At 47.5% G+C, this 23,477-nt stretch overlaps 2 protein-coding genes across 3 annotated transcripts; one reads left to right on the top strand and one right to left on the bottom strand.

Annotated features, from left to right (window-relative positions):
- The first annotated feature begins 48 nt into the window (after positions 1-48).
- LOC308624709 (zinc finger protein 607-like) lies at positions 49-2,790 on the top strand. Its single transcript, XM_081248269.1, has one exon. It carries the CDS (start codon positions 1,171-1,173, stop codon positions 1,861-1,863), a length of 693 nt encoding a protein of 230 aa, XP_081104395.1. The 5' UTR covers positions 49-1,170; the 3' UTR covers positions 1,864-2,790.
- An 11,337-nt stretch (positions 2,791-14,127) lies between these two features.
- NAGA (alpha-N-acetylgalactosaminidase) lies at positions 14,128-22,858 on the bottom strand. Of its 2 annotated transcripts, none has more exons than XM_081249727.1 (10): positions 22,754-22,858; positions 22,236-22,327; positions 21,289-21,424; positions 20,569-20,740; positions 19,547-19,724; positions 19,126-19,220; positions 18,205-18,366; positions 16,461-16,658; positions 15,212-15,355; positions 14,128-14,752 (listed from the first exon to the last, which is right to left on the bottom strand). In XM_081249727.1, exons 2-10 carry the CDS (start codon positions 22,249-22,251, stop codon positions 14,618-14,620), a joined length of 1,236 nt encoding a protein of 411 aa, XP_081105853.1. In that variant the 5' UTR covers positions 22,252-22,327; positions 22,754-22,858; the 3' UTR covers positions 14,128-14,617. The 2 variants fall into 2 exon arrangements, with proteins under 2 accessions (XP_081105853.1, XP_081105854.1); XM_081249728.1 differs by having other exon boundaries at positions 22,236-22,320; positions 22,754-22,842.
- Between the last annotated feature and the right edge of the window lie 619 nt (positions 22,859-23,477).

Here is a 23,477-nt window from a genome sequence, read left to right as displayed (position 1 = left end):
TAGATTTTAGAGGCAGAGTCAACTCTTGATTAGATGGGCTAAAGGAGAAGTAGAATTGTAGAACTAATTCTCCAATAATTTGGTGTACATTGGGCTGCGTTTTTTTTAACATGCCTTGAGTGAGTGTGGAAAAAATGTCCTGCATTTTCCCCTCCCTCATTCAAGAAACATTTATTATGCTCATTTTGCTAGGAACTAAGATATATATTTAAAAATATCAAATTGAACACTTTTTTGTTTTGCATAGCATTATTTATATTAGTGAAAGGATGGGACAACTTAAATTTTCAGTAGTGAGAGAGAATTTCACAAATTATGGTATATCCATACAATGAAATATTATGCAGCCATTGAAAATGATATCTAGAGGTAGGGGAAGCCTTCTATAAGAAGACCAAAAACAATGAAGAAATAAAGGAAAACAGTGATAAATTTGACTATAACAAAATTTGAAACTTCTGTATGACCAAAGTTAAAAGATAGGCAAGAGACTAGGAGAAACTGATTTCCAACATATATATTAAACAAACAAATAGTTTGTAGTCAGAATATATGTACTTCTGCAAATCAACCCAAAAGAAAAAATGGACAAAAGATGTGAATTCTCAATTAACTGAGGCAATAGCATGACCAAGAATCATTTGAAAAGATGTTTGTTCAACCTCACTAGTGTTAGATAAATGCAACTTGAAATGAGAATTTTTATCTCTAAAGATTTACAAACATTAAAAAGATTGAGACAGGGACTTCTCTGGTGGTCCAGCAGTTAAGACTCCGTGCTCCCAATGCAGGGGGCCTGGGTTCGATCCCTGGTCAGGGAACTGAATCCCACATGCCACAACTAAAGATCTCACATGCCACAACTAAAGATCCTGCATGCCAAAACTAAGACCTGGCACAGCCAAATAAATAAATACATAAATACTAAAAAAAAAAAAATGATTGATACAATTAACGAGGTGACTTCCACCTCGGGCCTTTTTCTATGTTCCTTGTTGGGAACTGCCTGTAAGTGGCCTCCATCCAAGCGAGAAACTAGCATAGGTTGCTGTGAAATGACTGTGCAGAGGTAGCCCCAAGCTGGCAAGGGATGGTCTGGGTTTTCTGGACTCTTGTGTTTTTCTGGTAAAGGAACCCTGAGGACTGATCAGCTCTTGCAGGTCTAAAATCATGGCCCATGGACCAATAACATTCAAGTATGTGGCCATAGAGTTCTTTCAGCATGAATGGGAATTTCTCGACCTTGTTCAGAAGAAGTTGTACTGCAATGTGATGATGGAGAACTATAGTAACTTGGTCTCACTGGGGCATTCCATTTCTAAGCCAGACATAATTGTGTTATTGGAGCAAGGAAAAGAACCCTGGATGGTTGTGAGGGAAGAAACAAACTGGAGTACAGATTTGGATTCAAGTTATAAAATAATCAGTGATAGAAAAACGTTTATAACTGGAAAACATTCATCTCTTCTTCTGCATCAGAGAATTCATAGTGGTGAGAAACCCTATGAAGATGAAGAATGTCGGAAGACCTTTACTTATGCCTCAAACTTTGTTCAACATGGAAAAGTTGATATTGGGGCAGACAGCCAGGACTCCAAGATGGAATCAGTTGTACCACTGAAGAAGAAACTCCTGAATGTCAAACTAAGGGAGCTGGCAAGCTGGATACTAATACGGGATTTCATCCTTAAAGGAACTGCTGGAGCATTTCAAAGAGGTTATTACTGGTATTACAACAAGTATTTCAACATGAAGAAAGGGGGCATTGTAGGGCTTTCTATGTTGCTGGCAGCTTATGTGCTTTTTAGCTACTGCAGTTCTTACAAGGAACTTAAACATGAGCAGCCAAATGAGTACCTCTGAAGAGGGCACACTCTGCATTCCTGACCATGACTTTTGCCCAGCACCCCTGAGTCCTTTCATATCCTGATGCAGAATTAACACCCAATAAAAGATGACTGGTTAGGGCTTCCCTGGTGGCGCAGTGGTTGAGAGTCCGCCTGCCGACGCAGGGGACACGGGTTCATGCCCCGGTCCGGGAAGATCCCACATGCCGCAGAGCAGCTGGGCCCCTGAGCCATGGCCGCTGAGCCTGCGCGTCTGGAGCCGGTGCTCCGCAGCGGGAGAGGCCCCAAGCCCGCGTACCGCAAGGAAAAAAAAAAAAAAAAAGATGACTGGTTAAAAAAAAAAAGTCTCACTTAGCAACTTTCAAGTATGTAATACAGTATTATTAACTATACTCACCATGCTGTACATTACATACCCATGACTTATTTATTTTATAATTGTAAATTTGTAGCTTTTGACCACCTTCACCCATTTCACCCACTGCCATCATCAATCTGTTCTCTGTATCTATGGCTTCAGTTTCATTTTTTTGTTTTTGATTTTTAAAAAAAAATTCACCTATGAGATCATACAGTATTGGTATTTGTCTTTCTCTGTCTGACTTCACTTAGTGTGATGCCCTCGAGATCCATCCATGTTGTCTCAAATGGCAGGATTTCCTTCTTTTTACGACTGAGTAATGTTTGATTGTATATGTGCCACATTTAAAAAAAATCCATTCATCTCGTGATGAACTCTTGTTGTGTCCTTGTCTTGGCTATTGCAGATGGCGCTGCACTGAACACTGGGGTGCAGATATATTTTCTTTTCTTTTTCTTTTTAATAAATTTATTTATTTATTTTTGGCTGTGTTGGGTCTTTGTTGCTGCACATGGGCTTTCTCTAATTGCAGCGAGCAGGGGCTACTCTTCATTGTGGTGCGCAGGCTTCTCATTGTGGTGGCTTCTCGTTGCAGAGCACGGGCTCTAGGCACATGAGCTTCAGTAGTTGTGGCATGCGGGCTCAGTAGTTGCGGCTCGTGAGCTCTAGAGCACAGGCTCAGTAGTTGTGGCGCATGGGCTTAGTTGCTCCGTGGCATGTGGGATCTTCCCAGATCAGGGCCCGAACCCGTGTCCCCTGCATTGGCAGGCGGATTCTCAACCACTGCGCCACCAGGGAAGCCCCAGATATATTTTCAAGATAGTGATTTTGTTTCTTTTGGATTGTTGACTTAAGAAGAAATGTACAACATGAGAGTTGCAAGTTAAATTTTATTTGGGGCAAAATGAGGACTATAGCCTGGGAGACAGCATTTCAGATAGCTCTGAGAAACTGCTCCAAAGAGGTAGTGGGGGAGGTCAGTATATATGTGATTTTGGTGAAGGGGGAGTACCTGCAATCAAGTACATATCTTTTTGCAGAAGGTTACTGCTAGTCACGAGGAGCAGACATCACCCTGAAGGATTTTAGTGCTTTACTAGATATGAGGAGATATAAGAATTGGGCTCATAAAATGAGCTCCTGAAAATACCTAACTATCTGAAGACCTGTTCTGACAGTTTTCCCAGAGCACAGAGAACCTCATTTCTGCTCTCCACCCTGAGTTCCTTTCAGGGGGTGTTGAAAGTCAGCAGATGCAGCAGCACATTATTTAATCCTTGTAGAGGTAGATGACAAGTGCCAATTTGTATTTGACAGGATGAATGCCAGGAAGTGGATCTGCTGGGTTATATGGTAGTTCTAGCTTTGGTTTTTTGAGGAACCTCCATGCTGTTCTCCGTGGTGGCTGCACTACTTTGCATTCCCTCCAGCAGTACAGAAGGGTTCCCTTTTCTCTGCGTCCTTGCCAACACTTGTTATTTCTTGTCTTTTTGGTAGTGGCCATTCTTACAGGTGTGAGGTGATATTTTATTGTGGTTTTGATTTGCATTTCCCTGACGACTAGTGATGTTGGGCACCTTTTCCTGTGCCTGTTGGCCATTTGTATGTCTTCTTTGGAAAAATGTCTATTCGGAACCTCTCCCCAATTTTTTTTTTTTTTTTTTTTTTGTGGTACGCGGGCCTCTCACTGTTGTGGCCTCTCCCGTTGCGGAGCACAGGCTCCGGATGCGCAGGCTCAGCAGCCATGGCTCACGGGCCCAGCCGCTCCGCGGCATGTGGGATCTTCCAGGACCGGGGCATGAACCCGTGTCCCCTGCATCGGCAGGCGGACTCTCAACCACTGCGCCACCAGGGAAGCCCTCTAACTAGCTTTTGATTAGAGAATTTAATCCATTTACATCAAGAGTACTTATTGAGAGAATTCCCTGGCAGTCCAGTGGTTAAGACTCCATGCTTCAGGCTTCCCTGGTAGCGCAGTGGTTAAGAATCCACCTGCCAAGGCAGGGGACACAGGTTCGAGCCCTGGTCTGGGAAGATCCCACATGCCACAGAACAACTAAGCCCACGTGCCACAACTACTGAAGGCTGCGTGCCTAGAGCCCATGCTCCGCAACAAGAGAAGCTACCGCAATGAGTAGCCTGCGCACCGCAACAAAGAGTAGCCCCTGCTTGCTGCAACCAGACAAAAGCCCGCGCGCAGCAACGAAGACTCAATGCAACCAAAAACAAATAAATAAAGTAAAATAAATTTATTTAAAAAAAAAAAGACTCCATGCTTCCTTTGCAGGGGGCATAGGTTTGATCCCTGGTTGGGGAACTAAGATCCTGCATGCTGCATGGCTTGGCCAAAAAAAAAAAAAAAAGAGTAATTATTGATAGGTAAGGACTTACTAATGCCATCTTTTTGTTTTCTGGTGGTTTTATAGTTCCCTCGTTCCTTTCTCCCTCTCTTGCTGCCTTCCTTTGCGAATTGATGATTTTCTTTAGTGGTAGGCGCTGTTTCTCTCCTCTTTATCTTTCGTGTATCACTGTAGGTTTTTGCTTTGTGGTTACCATGAGGTTTACATAAAGACCTTCTAGATACAACAGTTTATTTTATGCTGATAACAACTTCACTCTATTGCATACAAAAACTCTACCTTTTTACTCTCTCTCCCTTTATGTTTTTAATGTCACAATTCACCTCTTTTTATATTGTGGATTCATTAGCAAATTATTGTAGCTATAATTTTTTAATACGTTTGTTCTTTAGCTTTTATACTAGAGTTAAGTGGTTAACACACCACCATACAGTAAGTCCCCTACATATGAACAAGTTCCATTCCAGAGCACATTCATAAGTCCAATTTGTTCATAAGTCCAACAGAGTTAGCCTAGGGACCCAACTAACACAATCGTCTACGTAGTACTGTACTGTAGTAGGTTTATAATACTTTTCACACAAGTAATACATAAAAAGCAAACAAACACAAAAAATAAACAGTTTTAATCTTACAGTACGGTACTTTGAAAAGTACAGTAGTACAGTACAACAGCTGGCATACAGGGGCTGGCATCAAGTGAACAGGCAAGAAGAGTTGTTACTGACTGGAGGAGGGAGAGGAGGTGGGAGATGATAGAGCTGAAGGATCACCAGCAACAGGAGACGGAGGGCAAGCTGCAATTTCACTCACGCCTGACGTTGATGGGACAGGTTCTGGTTCCTTGCTGGATTCAATTCTGTCTACCCTCCTGAAAAGACAATCCAGTTATGTCTGGGTAGTAGCTCTTTTTTTTCTCGTCATAGATAACACGGTAGCACAGAATTGCATTCTGAACAGTTGCTGCAACCTTCGTGTACTGTTCTACATTCGGGTCCTGTGCCTCAAAAACTAGCAGTGCCTCCTCAAATAAAGAAAATCCCCTTGCTATTTCCTGCATCGTGAATCTCTTCAGTTCTTCAGTTACTTCTTCCTCTTGTCGCTCCACTCTCTCAATTATTTTCATTTTGTTTCCATCGTTATCGCTTGGTGCTTCTTAGCAGTACCAGCTACATCACCACTGCTTTTATGCTTGCTTCCAGACATCCTGGGCTTGAAATAATGATACTGTACCACTGTACTCTATACAGTACTGTAGAGTAAAGTACACAAAAGCACAACCACTTATAGAGGATGCATGCATGTGACAATGTACGCCAGACACAAGAACTAACTTGCATGACTGGACGTGGGAATGCACGTTCGCATCTTTGAAAGTTTACAACTTGAAGTTTCACATATAGGGGACTTACTGTATTACAGTATCAGAGTATTCTGGATTTGACTATATACTTACCTTTACCAGTGTGTTATGTATTTTCATATGTTTTCATGTCACCAATTAGCATACTTTCATTTCAGCTTGAAGAGCTCCTTTCAGCATTTCTTGTAAGGCACATCTAGTGGTAATGAACTCCCTCAGCTTTTGTCTGGGGTGATCTTTATCTCTTCTTCATTTTTGAAGACAGCTTTGCCAGATAAAGTATTCTTGGTTGGCAGTTTTATTCTTTTAGCACTTTTAATATATCATCCCATTCTCTCCTGCCCTATAAGCTCTCTGTGGACAAATCCACTGATATCCTTATGGGGATTCCCTGGTAAGTTACAAGCTTCTTTTCTCTTGCTGCCTCTAATAGTCTTTCTTTGTCTTTGATTTTTGACACTTTTTATCATAATGTATCTTGGAGAAGATCTCTTGAAGTTGGGTTTGCTTAGTGAGTTATAAGCTTCATGAACTTGGATACTGATATCTCTCCCCAGATTTGGGAATTCTCAGCTATTATTTCTGCCTTCTCCCTCTATTCTCCTTCTGGGACTCCAGTAATTTGCAGATTGCTTCTTTTGATGGTATCCTATAGATCATATAGGCTTTCTTAATTCTTTTTTTTGAATTTTATTTTTTTATATAGCAGGTTCTTATTAGTTATCTATTATATATATATATATATTAGTGTATATATGTCAATCCCAATCTCCCAGTTCATCCCACCACCACCTCCCCTGCCGCCAGCTTTCCCCCCTTGGTGTCCATACATTTGTTCTCTATGTCTGTATCTCTATTTCTGCCTTGCAAACTGGTTCATCTGTACCATTTTTCTAGATTCCACATATATGCGTTAATATACGATATTTGTTTTTCTCTTTCTGACTTACTTCACTCTGTAACAGTCTCTAGGTCCATCCACGTCTCTACAAATGACCCAATTTCGTTCCTTTTTATGGCTGAGTAATATTCCATTGTATATATGTACCACATCTTCTTTATCCATTCATCTGTCGATGGGCATTTAGGTTGCTTCCATGACCTGGCTATTGTAAAGAGTGCTGCAATGAACATTGGGGTGCAAGTGTCTTTTTGAATTATGTTTTTCTCTGGGTATATGCCCAGTAGTGGAATTGCTGGGTCATATGGTAATTCTATTTTTAGTTTTTTAAGGAACCTCCATACTGTTCCCCATAGTGGCTGTATCAATTTACCTTCCCACCAACAGTGCAAGAGGGTTCCCTTTTCTCCACACCCTCTCCAGCATTTGTTGTTTGTAGATTTTCTGATGATGCCCATTCTAACTGGTGTGAGGTGATATCTCATTGTAGTTTTGAGTTGCATTTCTCTAATAATTAGTGCTGTTGAGCAGCTTTTCATGTGCTTCTTGGCCATCTGTAGGTCTTCTTTGGAGAAATGTCTATTTAGGTCTTCTGCCCATTTTTGGATTGGGTTGTTTGTTTTTTTAATATTGAGCTGCATGAGCTGTTTATATATTTTGGAGATTAATCCTTTGTCTGTTGATTCGTATGCAAATATTTTCTCCCATTCTGAGGGTTATCTTTTCATCTTGTTTATAGTTTCCTTTGCTTTGCAAAAGCTTTTAAGTTTCATTAGGTCCCATTTGTTTATTTTTGTTTTAATTTTCATTACTTTAGGAGGTGAGTCAAAAAAGATCTTGCTGTGATTTATGTCATGGAGAGTTCTTCCTATGTTTTCCTCTAAGAGTTTTACAGTGTCCGGTCTTACATTTAGGTCTTGAATCCATTTTTAGTTTATTTTTGTGCATAGTGTTAGGTAGTGTTCTAATTTCATTCTTTTACATGTAGCTGTCCAGTTTTCCCAGCACCACTTATTGAAGAGACTGTCTTTTCTCCATTGTATATCCTTGCCTCCTTTGTCATAGATTAGTTGACCATAGGTGCATGGATTTATATCTGGGCTTTCTATCATGTTCCATTGATATGTATTTCTGTTTTTGTGCCAGTACCATATTGTCTTGATTACTGTAGTCTTAATTCTTTTTTATTCTTTTTCCTTTGTTATCCTCTGACTGGGTAATTTTAAAGTTCCTGTTTTTGAATTCACAGATTTTTTTTCTCCTGATTGCTCCATTCTGCTGGTCATTGATGCTCTCTATTGCAGTTTTCATTTCATTCATTGTATTCTTCAGCTCCAAAATTTCTGTGTGGTTCTTTTTTTAAATGATTTATCTCTTTGTTAAACTTCTCATTTTATTCATGTATAATTTTCCTGATTTTGTTGAATTGCCTTTCTGTGTTTTTTTGTAGCTCGTTGAACTTCCTTAAAACAGCTATTTTGAATTCTTTATCAGGTAAACTGCAGATCTCCATGTCTTTGAGGTCAGTTTCTAGAAGATTATTGTTATCCTTTGGTAGTGTCATGTTTCCTTAGTTTTTCACGTTCCTTGGAGTCTCACATTTTTGTCTTCACACTTGCAGTGGCGGGCACCTTCTCCAATTTTCACTACCTGACTTTGGGACAGAAATCCCTACCATCAGTCCTGCTAGAGATTCTGAGGCTTTCTCAGACCATCTGTGGATACACCTCCACCATGCTTCTTTCTCCCTCTTGAGGCAGAATTCTTAAGCTTGTTTGCCTTCTCTTGATCCTGCAACACACCAGGCCAGGAGCTGACAGCCTCCCTTTTGTTTTCCCAGGGGCTGAGCTAAAGCTCAAGTGTGTGGTCTCTCCCTCGCCTGCAGACTCAGGCTGGCTTTCTACATATGCTCACAAGCCGTCTGCCAAAGCTCACTCTCACCACCACCAGGAGTGTGCACAGAGAGCTGGCCACGGGTAGGGGTGTGAGTGGGTGAGGCACACGGAGGACTGGGGGTGCCTACAGGCCAGGTGGGGGATCTGCAAGCAACGTGTCCCCAGCCGCTCCTGGGCAGGCTCCTTGGAGTCTGCAGCACAGTTAGTAGGATCTGCATCCCTTAATGCCCTCCGAGAGCCCTATGTGCCACTCGCCCAGCCTTTTCCCACCCCTGCATCAGCCAGCTCACGACTCTGTACTCTGGATGGAGTGAGAGAGGAATGTGCCTCTTTGGCAATGCCCCACACAGCTGGGGAAGTGAGGTGCGCACTGGCATGCTTCACTTTCCCCTGTGGGAGAAATCAACAGCCAAGAACGTCTCACCCGGTACTGAGCTGTGCTGCCTTGGGGGAGGGGGGATGTGGGTAAAATCAAACTCTTCCTCTTTTCCTCTCCAATGTGTCCAAACCTCTACTTTCTTTCTCCAGTGGTGTGCTGGAACTTCTCCACTGGAAACCTGGACTTCCACAAAAGCTTGTTCGTCTGTGGGTGATTGTCTAAGGCATTGTTCTCCAGGGTCTCCAACACTGTGGCTGAGAGGGGCTGGAGCCAGTTCACAGGCCGCTGCAGAGTCTACAGCCAGGACCGAGGTCCGCATGCCTATTACCTGATGCACGGGTGGGTAAGACTTCTCCTGGGTCTCTTGACACATGGTGCTGGATCCCACAGGTGCTACAAGGCACTTCTGTCTGTGGATGGATGCCAAACTGTTGTTGAGTGCAGGGGTATGTGAGGGCTGTCTTATTCAGCCATGTTGCTGATGTCACCCCACTTGAAAAATTCTTACTCTTTACCCTGAATATCCAACTGACAGATGATATTCTTCTTCCCTCTCTTCTTGTTCACCCTTTCATGGATGGGAATGATCTGGGAAAGAGTGAGGATGGTTCTATTCCTGGAGCCATCTGATTGGGTAAAGATGGCAGAAAAGTTTGGATAACATTGAATGGGAGAAAGGGAATATTACAAGATTGTACTGCATTTTACCAGGAGTCTGGAAAAAGAAGGAAATAGAGCAAGAATCATTAATGGGAAGCTGACATCTGACTCTGATATATCTGATACACACCATCACCAGTAGTGGTAGAGAAGATGTCCATTCCTAATGACACCCAATTCCATCCTTCATTCCTTCTCTTGGGCATCCCAGGGCTGGAAGATGTGCACGTCTGGATTGGATTCCCCTTTTTGTGTATACTGTTGCTTTCCTGAGGAATGCTGCTGCCTGTAATCCAGACTGAGCGTATTCTCCATGAGCTCAGGTACTGTATTCTAGCCATGTTGGCCTCTTATTGACCTGGACTTGTTCACGGCCACCATCCCTAAAATGCTGGGCATCTTCTGCTTCACTCTCAGGGATGGAGATATATATATAGATAGATAGATATAGATATAGATAGATAGATGATAGATAGATATAGTTTTTTACTATATATATATATATATATATATATAGTAAAAAAAAACCCAGTTTATCTTCGTAACCATTTGTAAGTGTACACTGCAGTACTGTTAACTATAATCACATTATCACATTGTTGTGCAATGGATCTCTAGAACGTTTTCATTTCACAAAACTGAAACACTAAACCCACCGAACTCCCATTTCCCCCCCCCACAAACCCCTGCCAACTATCATCCTACTTTCTGTTTCTATAGACTACTTTAGATAGCTCATATAAATGGAATCATATAGTATTTGTCTTTTTGTGACTGGCTTATTTCACTTAGCCTAATATCCTCATGTGTCAGTTCTTTACTTTTGTGGCTGAATAATATTCCATTGTATGGTTAACCACATTTTGTTTATTCATTAATCAGTTGGAGGACATTTAGGTTGTTTCCACTTTTTGGCTGTTATGAACAATGCTATCAACATTTGTATATAAGGTTTTGTGTAGACACGTTTTCACTTTTTTGGGGTACATACCTAGATGTGGAACTGCTGGGTGATGTGGTAACTCTGCTTAACCATTTGAGGAATTGCCAGACCATTTCCCACAGTAGCTGTACCAGTTTTACATTCCTACCAGCAGCATATATGAGGGTTCCAATTTCTCCACATCCTTGCTAACACTGTTATCTGACTCTTCTAGCCACCCTTTTGGGTGTGAAGTGGTATCTCAGTTGTTTTTATTTGCATTTCCCTAATGGTTAGTGATGTTGAACATTGGCCATTTGCATATCTTCCTTGGAAAAATGTCTATTCAGATCCTTTGCCCAGTTTAAAATTAGGTTGTCTTTTTACTGAGTTACGAGTTACTTATATATTTTAAATACAAGTCCCTTATCAGATAGATGAATTGCAGATATTTTCTCCCATTGTGTGGGTTGTCTTTTCACTCTTTTTAATATAGTCAAATCACAGCTATTAGTTTCCCTCTGGTCACTACTTTGACTCCATAAGTTTTGGTATGTTCTGTTTTAGTATTTTTGGTGTTGTGTACTTGTTTTCATTCATCTCAAAGTATATTCCCTTGTATGTGATGAGTCACTTGTCTTGCTTTCAAAATTCTCCCTTTGTCTTCTGAGAGTTTGATTATGATGTGTCTAGGTATGGATCTCTTCGACTTTATCCTACTGGTAGTTTGTTGAGCTTTATTGATGTATACATTAGTATTTGTCATCAAATATGCAAAGTTTGAGCCATCATTTCTTCAAATATTCTTTCTGCCCTTTCTCGTCCCCTTATGTCTATGCTGCATGGTGTGTCATAGGTCTCTGAGCCTCTGTTAATTTTTCTTCATTTTCCTTTCTATTCCTTGGATAGGTTAATTTCAACGGACCTATCTTCAAATTTGCTGATTTTTTTCTGCTTGGTCATGTCTGCTGAGCCCCTCTAGTGAAATTTTTCTCTCAGTTATTGTACTTTTCAACTCTAGAATTTCTATTTGGTTCCTTTCTATTAGTTGTCTCTTTACTGATATTCTCTATCTGGTGAGACACCATTCTTATCTCCTCTAGTTCTTTAGACATGGTTTCCTTTAGCTCTTTGAATGTATTTTAAATAGCTGACTTAAAATCTGGTACTAGGGTAAGTTAAAAACTCTAAAAAGCTTTCTGTTCTTACCAAGATTCTACTGTCTTTCTTGACTGAACACTCTCTGGGTTACTAAAAGCCTTTGGTTAATTTCCAGAGTTTAAAGTTGATTCTGATTATATATGGCAGACTTTTCATTGGTCTTAGAGAGAGCAAACTTTTGGTGGTTCTTACGGGACCATTTTTGTTGACCCTTTGCTTGGATTTTGATTCAAATAAACTATGGAAAAATATTTTTGAAACAACTGGTGGGAGTCCCCACCAGTTGTTGTGGGGACACATGTGTGTCCCCACCATGCGGCCACATGGGTGAGGATTCCAGACTTTCACTGCTCTGGCCTGGGTTCAGTCCCTGGTCTGAGAACTGAGATCCCGCAAGCTGTAGGGTACAGCCAAACAAACAAGCAAAACAACAAACAAAACAGAAACAAACAAAAAACCAACACAACTGGCAAAAACTGAACACAGACCGGTTATCAGATTAAAAATTTTATTTTGTTGGATAAGAAAATTGTATATTCAAGACCCTATTATCTGTTAGAGCTACATAGTGGTGGTTACAGTTTTCTTTGATTTGCTCTCAAATACTCCAGCTTACATGCAAAAGTATGTGTGGGACGAGAGATATGAAATAATGGCACATGTTGATGGTTGTTAGATCTGGGTGATGGGTACATGGAGGTTCACTTACCATTTTATTTTTATGTTCAAAAATTTCTATAATAAAATTAAAAAAAAAAAACAGAAGGGGTACCCTTGGGTCCAGACAAGGCTGCCCTGAACTGGGAAAAATTAATTTAGTCCCATACTGGCCTTGGGCGGAAGGAAGTAAAACAATGTCCTGGAAGATAGAGTGTGCGTTAAGAGAATAAAGGCTAACGTGGTAGAACCAGTCAGGTACCCTCAGGATAAAGTTATACAGCAAGTAAAGACATGTAACTATCTCTGTGTCTGGAAGGCAAAGGAACTGACTGGTCAAATCCATGCTGGTCCTTGGCCCCAACTCCCAAGTCTGGTGGTCTCCACCACATCCCAGAGGGGTGGAAAAGCTTTCTTTCCTGGGGCTAGCAAAAGAAGTGTTCCTGCCCAAAACCATTCCACTTGGCTTGAACAGCACTATGACCAAGACCCGAAGCTGGAGCTATGCATAGGGTGGCAGACCTCAAAGGGCAGAGGCCTGGGATGAGGTAGGCTTCTGTCCTCCTAAGTGACCCACAGCCTCAAGACACCAACTGGGGAAACGGAGCTTCCTCTGATGACCCCAGACTCAATCACTGAAGCTCCAGAAATCTTAAATTACACTATAAAATGTACGTTTGTGAGTTCTTTATAACATACTCCAAATACAACGACCTTAAGCCCTGAGGGAGGGAACATGGGAGATCCACCCAGAAGAGTTCCCACACGGCAGGACCATACAAAGCCTGAGACACTGGGTGCTCCCACATTCAAAGCACAAGGAGAACTTACCTAGCCTGGTCTGCTGCCAGCTTTCCAAAGGGGAACAAGAGCCACTAGGGAAGACAGGTGCCCTGAGGCCTTAGCTAAAAAGAGGGCTTGGGAAATGGGAACCAAAGGAAGGCAGTCAAGAACCTGCCATTCTTTACCTTAATATCCCTTTCCCTAGGAGGAGGAGCAGGATATATATTTTAAGACACAAAGAGCCCCTGGACCTTTCTTTGGACGTAGCTGAGGGATTTGAAACTCCTCTGCAGACAGGTTAGGAGAGGAGAAACTAAGGGAGAAGCTGGGGGCCCTGGTGGGCAGAGGACAAGCTACACAAGCCCTGTGGGAGAAAGGCAGAGCTGACTGCCCTCGGCTGCACCCAGCCCAGGAGCGTCAGTGAGCGAAGCCCTGTCAGAAAGGGGGAGAGGAGCTGAAAGAGGCTGAAGACAGTAACGCAACTTTCCTTAGCAGATCAAGGGCCTTTCACTGTGCAGCAGAGGGGCTGCTGCGTGTGGGTAGCGGCTGGCAGACCCTGTAACATCTGAATGGGGTGGGGAAGAGGGCCTGGGACCATCACTAGTCCGCCTCACTGTGCTGTTACCACCACCACGATGCTGGGCACAGCAGGGACGACTGGGGCGGGAGGCAGGCCTGGCATGGCCGGAAGTACAACCTGCAGGTCACTGTGCAATGAGGGGCCAGAAGAGGCCACACATCTTCCATGTGAGGTGAAATCTGAAACCAGCACCTTGTGTAGTGCCACCCAGGGTCCCTACCTGATCAGCCCATGGCCCCAGGTCCATATTACAACTACTTGACTAAAGAACAGCTTTATTGGTGACCCGAAGGAACCAAGGTCACTCCCAGGCAGTGTCAGCCTGTAAGGCCTTCTCCGGGCAGGAAAGTCGATCACATAATTCATGGGACTTCCCGACAAGAGGTCCACTCCTAATTTTAAGAAAATTCCAAATCCTGATTTCAGAGTCAGTAAAAAGAAGGTCAGAGGCTAGAATCCTGACACGTATCGGTGCCTCTGCCTATGGGGGCTGAGGAGGCTGGCCGAGTTGTTCAGCAACGTCTGTGGGGCTGAACAGATGAGGTAGAGGCCAGAAGGGCCACAGGAAGTCTCCCCAAGGCAAGTTCCCAAGAGAGTTCACACTTGTGCAGCGCGTAGAACCTGGCCCTGAGATTGCACTTTGGGTCTGATGGGTAGCAGAAGACCCCACCTACTGGCCCTCAGCACGTGGAACCTCCGTGGTCTGGGCTCAGTGGTGCTGCCACAGCCTGTCACACGTCCCAGCTCCTCACTGCTGGGGCGTCCCCAGCTTCCTGATAGGATACAGGTACCACATCACCACCCCGGAAGGGTTGATGATCAACGTGAAGTTGGTTTTATCCCGGAGGCCACTGATGATGTCACCCGTGTAGACGTTCTGGGCCTGCAGTGGGGAGGACAGCACTGTGCCACCCTAAGAATGGCTGCACAGGACAACCCCCCCCACACTCCAGGGGATGTAAGAGCCTGGACTTTGGCCTGTGTTGAGCCTCCAGTATGCCCTACAGAAGTGGGAGCCTGAGTCCCCATCACTTCCCCTCTGGCAAAGCCAACAGATGCCCAAGTACTGGCAGTGGTGAGGGCCCAGCCACCAAAAACCTGAGAAATGTGCCAACAAGATGGAAGAGGGGAAACACGCGGCCTCGGGGGCTGACGGGACTCATTCACACACAGTAGTTCGTTTGTGTAGCTTGAAAACACCAGTGCAGAGCACAGCACCAGCCAGAGGACCCAAGGCCCACAGCTTAGGGGACGGTGTGTGAGTGAAGGGGCCCCTGTGTGAGTGAGGACCCAGCAACACCCTCAGGGAAACCCAAAGCGCTGCAGGTAGCAGGGCACTCACCTCATACACCTTGGAGCTGGTGAAGTTCAGCCGGGCGAGGGAGGTCTGGTAGTGATACGGCATATCTGTCCTGCGGCTGAAGAAGACTATGGCGCTGGCCTCATTGGCCAGGGGCCGCACATACACTTCAATGTGGGATTTCTCCTGGGCGCAGAAGATGGCTACTGGCTGGGGTCCCTGCTCAGCAGGCCCTGAAGCTCCCTTCCCAACCCGCCCTTGAGCTCTGGGTCTCGCCAGCCCACAGTTCCGGGTCAGGCAGAAGCTTGGAGGGGAAACCACAGCCCTTCAGCACCCAACTCGTCTAACTCTACCTTCCTTTCTTCCTTCCCTGACTCAGCAGACACTCCCCGACACTTACTCTCTGCCAGGCCCCACGCCAGGACACAGATAAATGCTGCATGCGGTCCTGCCTCAGAGAGCTTACAGGATAACGGGAGAGACAGACGTGGACAGCCCCTGGCACTGGACTGGAGGGCACCGTCCAGTTAGAACGATGAGCTCTGCCCTGAGCAGCCAGGAGGATGAAGCCACAGCCTCCAGAAGGCCCCTGGGCCTGGCTCCACCATCAGCCTCCCTGGCAGGATTAGTTATCACCTCTCGGCATCACCAGTTCAGCAGGTGCCTTCTATATTGGTGTAGATTTCCTTTTACTAGAGAGGCAAGGATCTGGGCAACGAGCACAAGCTTTGACGTGACACTATTGGCATCTAGTCCTGTTGTACCACTTACCAATTGTGTGGCCTTGGTATAAAGTTACTGAGACTCTTCAAGTCTAAGTTTCCTCATTTGTAAAACAGGGAAGGAGCATCGACCTTCTGAGAAAATGTATCTAGAATGTCTAGCACACAGTAGGTGCTCAACAACTAGTATACACTAGTACTAGTAGTAGTTGTACTCCATGGCTCAAACAACTCCTAAACTCTGAGGGCAAGCCCTAATTCTCTGCCAGCCATCACAGACTTGTGCAGAAGTCTTGTAGTTCCAAACCAAGGGGCCACACTGATCCCGTGTGCACTTGTGGTGATGTCTCCTTTCCCCAAATCCCACGAGCTGTCCTGCTCTGGCCCTGCTCTTACCCAGGTAAGTGAGGGACAATCGATCCCAGTAGAGACTTCGACTGAATGCAACTAGGAGGGATTGAGCGGATTTCAGAGGCCCAGTCCCGACCCCTGAACCTCTGGCCTGCAGACTTGTTTCCAGGGGAGCCCAGTCTCTCAGCCTCCCTTCCTTGCTCCCACACCCCCAGTACCTTGAGAATCCTGCGTCCTTGGATGCCTAAGGGATCCTGGTTGATTTTGATCATGAGTGGATTCTGCAGAATGTCCATGTTCTGGGCGGAGATGGTACGCAGGTCCGTGGACATGAAGAGGGGGGCCGCCAGCACCGTCCACAGGGCCATCTGGGCCCGGGCTTGCTCGAAGCTGAGGCCAAAGTTCCCAATGAGCAACTGGGGGCAGAAAAGAGGATTGCTCAGCTCTGCCCTCTTCAGGGCGGTGGGCGTGGGGACCAACCCTAAACTTGTAGCAAGAGAAAACAGAGATGGGGGAGGATGGCCAGGTGTGGGCCCTGCTTCTGCAAACACCATTCCCCAGCAGCGTGGCCTTGGGGTGGGTCAAGTCACTTTTCAGAGCTTCAGGTTTTTTCTTCCATCAAGAATATGGGGGTGATAATATGCTCTGACCATGTCACAGGTTGTTCAGAGGATCCAATGGATCCTGTTGCCAAAAGCGTTTATAAACTGGAATATGCAAGTCAAGAAATACAGCCAGGATGGTAGTAAACCAGACCTGGACAGAGTTTCTGCTCCTGCCACTAGCCATCCACCTGCCCTAACGACAGCTGACTACACCAACGGGCACTCCTGTCCCCAGGGCAACCGATACACCAACAGGACACAAACGATTACTGCTAACTCAACACTGCTGTGTACTTAGTGACACCAAATTTAACTAAGCACTGTATATGTGCCAAACCATGCCAAGCATTTAAAGGGTCATCCTTCTGGGGACTTCCCTGGTGGTCCAGCAGTTAGGACTCCTCACTCCCACTGCAGGGGGAATGGGTTTGATCCCTGGTCGGGGAACTAAGATCCCGCATGCCATGTGGCATGGCCAAAAAATAAAATAATTTTTAAAAAAGGACTTGGCCCTGGGCCTGGTGCCGAGTAGGTCAATGAAGGTCAGCTCCCCCCAACCCCAGGGAGCTGAGTCCTGTTTGCAACATCAGCCATGTGCTGGCCTTAAAAAAAATAAAAATAAAGGGTCATCCTTTTAACCCTCAAAACAACCCTATATATATATAGCAGCTACTATTATTTCCATTTTCCAATTGACAAAGCTGAGTCACAGAAAAAATTAAGTCACGTGCCCAAGGTAAGTGGCAGAGCTGGAGCTGGAACTCTAAAGCAGGTCAATTTCTGTTTCTCCAGGCACCTCTCCATCTGGCCTAGTATTTATAATTATTATAATCATAACTGACAGTAAATACTCGTTGACTAAATGAAGAGATAGCTATAAAACTGTAAGATAAATTGCAAAGACATTTAAGTGATCAGGGCTATGAGTGAGGTAGGTATGAGAGGCCAGTTCTGCCTGTGGAGGGTAACACTACAGAGCATTGAGAGAGGGGTCAGAGGCAGACCTGGCAAAGAGTCTAGGGAGGGGTGGCAAGAGAGTGCGGACTATCTGTGACCTTCGCCCTACGGAGGAATAATGTCTTACACAAGAGTCACTACAGATCAAGTTCTCAAGTTTCAAGACACATCAGAACCGCCTGGGAAGACTTAACAATGGGCATTTCCAGGCCCTCTCTGAACATTCTGATCCAAGAGGTGGGGTGGAGCCCTGGGAACAGAACTATAAGCCCCCAAGGCAAGTCCAGCATGGCTGGTTCAAGGACACGTTTCTGATATGCTGATCTAGAACCTGGCAATGAGCGTCCAGGAAGACAGCATAGGGCAGTGGGCCTTGGGCCATCCCCCTCCATGCTGGTACCATGTCTGGGTCGTTCCAGTGCCCAGGGCCTGCCACCGGCTGCAGAATATCCTGGTGGGTCACAAACCAGTCTAGGATGGAGAGCACGCTCCTCCAGGAGTCCTGGATGTCGGCATAGTTGCGCCAGAGGTTGCAGATGTCCGCCAGCAGAGTGTAGTTCACCTGGATTTGGGGGGAAGGCAGAGTTCAACACCAGAGTCACACTCTGCTGCCTGGAGCCCTGCACAGGGGCTGGGGAGCCTCAGCAGGAGACATAGAGGGTAGGGAAGGGGGAAGAGAACAGACCTTGAGCGTGTTCAGGATGAGGAAGGCCTCGGAGGGAGTGGCCCTGCTCTGGGGCTGCCCGGCCTCTTCTCCGTGCGCGCTGGTGCCAGAAGCCGACCCCTCCCGCTCCCGCCAGCTGGGGCCAAGCCCAGGGTATGGACCCAGGCTGGTGTACCCATAACCTTCCCTACCACACACCCACCCCCATGTTCTCTCAGTGAGTCCCACCCTCTGCCAGGGTTCTCCCTCCGGTCTGCAAGTCTGATTCCACCCTTTCTAGCACCCTACATGCTGAAGGGTCCCTGGTGAGATGCCCACAGGGCCTTTCAGAGGCCAGGCCCCACCTGCCTGGCCTCACCAGACTTCTGGATCTCCTAGCCCACTTGGCAAAACCCAGGATTCTGACTGCTTGTTGGGTGCTGTGTCAGCACATGACATATGGTTCCCATGCCTTGGATACCCATCCCTTCAGCCTACCTGACAAGTGTCTCCTCTAAGACCCTGGGCTGGCTCAGGCCCCCTCAGGTACTTATGACCCTTTCCTAGAGCTGCAAATCAGCACATGAGCAACTATGATGAGAGGAGCCCTGACTGCACAGAAGGCAAGGAGGCCTGGGTGTGAGGAGCATTGCCAGGCGGGTGCACAGAATGGCTTACCTCTGGGGGGAGGCCCCCTTCGTAGGCTGGCCAACTGCAGGAGAAGGCGATGGGGCGACCTGTGGCATTCAGGGCAGCAGCCATCTTGGGGTACCCTGGAGAAGTCCAACCCTCACGTTTTAGGATGAAGAGACACAAGATGAAATCTGGGGCCTCAGCCCAAACCTCCCACCAAATGGGAGGAAACTACGGTTCAAGGAGGTGCTTCCCCTGTACCCAGAGCTGCAAACACTTCCCAGGTAGGGCATGGTACCAACCCATCTTTAGGGAGCCTGGGAGCCAAGATCCCCCTAGGCCCTGGGTGAGGGGAATTGGGAGACACTACCCCCTAGGGGCCATATAGACAGATGGGCACTGCGGGGCCTTCCATGGCCACCCCTCCCTGTCTACCTAATGGCCCCCAGCCAGCTGTGGGACCCACCCTCGGCCCGTTCCTCGGGGGTTGAGAAGCAGCCATCCAGCTTCAGCATGTCCACTTTCCACTTGGCGAAGGTTTGAGCATCCTGGACCACCTTGTCTAGCGTGGTGCCTGGGTAACCCATGCAGGTGAAGTTGCCCATGTCCTCGTAGATGCCCAGCTTCAGGCCCAGGGAATGAGCCTATGGGGGGTTGAGAACACACTGGGCTCAGGCAGGACCTCAAGGAGCCGCCTCCCAGGCACATCTGACCAGGCCCCATTAAAACCTTCAATGATGGGATTTCCCTGGTGACACAGTGGTTAAGAATCTGCCTGCCAATGCAGGGGACACGGGTTCGAGCCCTGGTCCGGGAAGATCCCACATGCCACGGAGCAACTAAGCAACTAAGCCCATGCCACAACTACTGAGCCCGCATGCCACAACTACTGAAGCTCACGAGCCTAGAGCCCGTGCTCTGCAACAAGAGAAGCCACCACAATGAGAAGCCTGCGCACCCAACAAAGAGTAGCCCCCGCTCACTGAAACTAGAGAAAGCCTGCGCACAGCAACAAAGACCCAATGCAGCCAAAAATAAATAAATTTAAAAATATATAATAAATAAATAAATAAATAAATAAAACCCTTCAATGACTTCCTAAAGCCCAAAGGAAAGGGTCTCAGCTTGCTGGCCTGGCCTCTGCCAACCATGATACTTCCCCTACCTCCAACACACACACCTTGCATGGGCTGTTTCTGGCCTCTAGGCATTTGCTTCTGCCATTCCCTCTGCCTTGAATGCCATCTCTCTGGTATCAGCTCAAGAATTGCTTCCTCCGGAGAACCTTCCTGAAATCCCAGGCTGAATAAGATGTCCTTCCTTGCTCTCACCCACTACAGTGGGTCAAAACTACCTGTCCATGTATCTATTTCCTCCACCAGACTGTGAGTTCTCAAGCAGGGATTATAGAAATGAGCCCTAAGTAGGATGGGGTGGAAAGACCGGTCTGGCCCACAGGCCAAGGGGCAGGGCTGGGGTGGGGCTCACGTAGTCAGCCAGGAAGGCCATGCCGTTGGGGAAGCGCTTGGGATCAGGCACCAGGTTGCCTTTGGCATCACGTCCACCAATCCAGCAGTCATCGATGTTAAGGTATTCGTAGCCCAGGTCCCGCCATCCATCCTGTGCTAGCCGGTCAGCCATCTCCATGAAGAGCCGCTCACTGGCGAGGGGTAGGGGACAGGGCTGCTCAGTGGCCCAGCACGGGCCTAACCTTAACCCCACCACCCCTTCCTCAGAGCTTTTTAAACTTCTTAGATGCTCTGAGTGTGAATCCAGCCTACAAGTTCCATGGCCTTGCTGTCAGCCGAAGACTAAGCCAGGTAACAAGTGTGAGGGGTACCAAGGATTATGTCATGAGCCGTGAGCACGGTGGAGCCAGAGGAGTGACATGGCCCCCAAGCCAAGAAGCAGGACCGGGCCAGTGGGAAGCACGCGGGGTCTGGCCTGGCCCTTAACTGTTACCTCCTTTCCATTATCTCAGGGGCTGCGTCCACCACAGGGTCCCTGCCCCACAGGCCTGAGGTCACCACAGAGGCCCCAAGCTGGTCATGAAGCTGAGTGTCAGAGGTCTCAAAAGTCACCTCTGGTTGCTTTCTCTCTGGGATGGGGGGCTCTAACCCTGCCCTCTTTCCTAGCTGACCCCCACTCGCTGATCCCACTCTGTGAGGGCCCTAGGCAAGCCTGTTGGGTGGTGCAGACCTTACTCACCTGATGCAGTTCTTTGGGTCCTCGTTACAGTCAGTGTTGCAGCGGAAGCGTTCCCAGGCCAGCCAGCCCATGGGTGGCTTCCGCATGAGCCCGTTCTCCAGAACCAGCACCTGGGCCACCAAGGCCAGCAAGAGCACTGCAGGGGGTTGGAAGGATAACTGTGGGTGGCTCCTATAGCTCCAGCCCTCACCCCACCCCATCCACATGCTGCCCAGCCCTGCAGAGGCTGCTGGCCTGCACATTAGGGGAACTAGACTCTCGCGCTTAAGGTGGAATGGGCTCTTCCTGCAACTCCTGGCTCCAGGAGTGCTGTGGGTGGGCGGGCGGTGCCTGGGGTGGGGCAATGTGTTTGAGGCCCGGATTCCCACTTTGCTGTTACCACAGCAGTGCTGAAATTATCAGAAACTAACACCTGAGGTCATATCCTTTCTACACCCTGACCAGCTCCCCCCACTCCATTCACACAGAACTTGACAGCACACTGTAGCCAGACTCCAGGTCTCCTGAGTCCCATCCAGGGCTCTTTGTTCTCCACAGACACCCAAGAGGCTTCAGAAGGGCTTAAGAGGCCAGCCGGTTGGACCTGCACCCAGCCAGCTCACTTTCCCTCTAGGGCCTCAGTTTCTTTATCTGCAAGATGGAATCACTGTACTGACTTTACAGGGCTGTTCTCATTACATGTTGATGTTAATCAGATAGGGCCTCTGTGCTTTGGGGTAGAGGGGGTGAGCAAGGAAGAGGCCTCTTTGGAGGGGAACTGATTCCTAGGTGGGGAGCACCTCCTCCTTTCCTGGCCCACTTCCAAGAATAAGAGAGGAACATGTCTCCCCACATACCCACATCAGGGAAGGAGGCCCAGACACCACAGGACTGGAACTTCCTCCAGGTAGCTCCCACCCCCAACTGGTCACCTATCCTCCCAAAGCCACCCCCGTCCGTGTAGGTACCTGTCTTCAGCAACATCGCTCTGGACTCAGCGTCTCAGGACCTGACCAGATCTGCTCTGCTTTGACCAGCTCTATATGTTGGGCTCTGGAAGCTAAGAAACGTTAGAAAAGCACTGGGGTCACTACTGCCTGGCTAGCCCTGCCGCCCTTAACCTTGGGTGTGGATCCCACTCTGGGTCCCCAAGCCCTCTCACAGCTCCCCCCCCCCACCAAGCCATCACTTCCCCGATCCTGGGTTCTTCCTGAGGAAATACTAAACAAGGTATCTTGGACGTTAGACCGCACCCCTTCTGCACTGCTGGGAACCCCGAGCGCCCAAGGGCGGCCCTCTGCCAGACTGGGGTCAGAGAAGAGGCAGCGACAGGCTCGAGGACGCCCAGGAAGAACGGAAGCGGCGGGCCGGAACCAGGCTCCGTATTCCCTACAGGTCTGGGTTGCCGCCCCCCGTCCCCAAAGACCGCAGGCCCAGCGGCCCAGCACGGGGACCCCAACCAGAGTCGTCCACATTTGACACTCACCCCTTCCAACTCCCGCGGAACTGCCGCCTGCTTCGGTCTCCGGAACCAGCCACCACCGCAGTCACCTGATTCGCTTCCGGCGTGCCAGAAGGGCGGGGCCTCACTGCGGCTAACCTTCCCCGGAGGACCTAACAGAATCCCCCTAGCAACGTCCTGCCCCGCCCACTACCGGCCCAGTAAGCCCTCGGAACCTCCCAAAGCCCCACCTCCTTCGAGCTCCGGCTCTGCGCGCCCCCGAGGCAGGCACGAGCCAACCGCGGCTTCACGTGAAGCTAGTCCTTTCACCTCTGTTGGGTTCCCTGAAGGCAAGGATAGTGCACTGTAGATGATGCTCAATAAATAGCTGTGGCGTGAATACCTGCTGACGGCCTTTTTAAGAAAAATGGGAGAATGCCCTGAAGCAGGGCCCGTAGTAAGCCGCTCAAAAACAGTAGTGGCGGGCTTCCCTGGTGGCGTAGTGGTTGAGAGTCCGCCTGCCGATGCAGGGGACACGGGTTCGTGCCCTGGTCCGGGAAGATCCCACATGCCGCAGAGCGGCTGGGCTTGTGAGCCATGGCCACTGAGCCTGCGCCGCCGGAGCCTGTGCTCCGCAACGGGAGAGGCCACAACAGTGAGAGGCCCGGATACCGCAAAAAAAAAAAAAAAAAAGCCAGTAGTGGCAGATGAATAGGCACCACGAGGAGGATGGGTGGGAGAAAGCAAACCAGGTGGAGGACAAAGTTCT

This window comes from Mesoplodon bidens, assembly GCF_964165515.1.
Source record: "Mesoplodon bidens genome assembly, chromosome: 11".
In the NCBI taxonomy this organism is placed as follows: domain Eukaryota; kingdom Metazoa; phylum Chordata; class Mammalia; order Artiodactyla; family Ziphiidae; genus Mesoplodon; species Mesoplodon bidens.
Note: the sequence above shows the minus strand (reverse complement) of the source record. Positions and strands in the feature narration are given on the sequence as shown.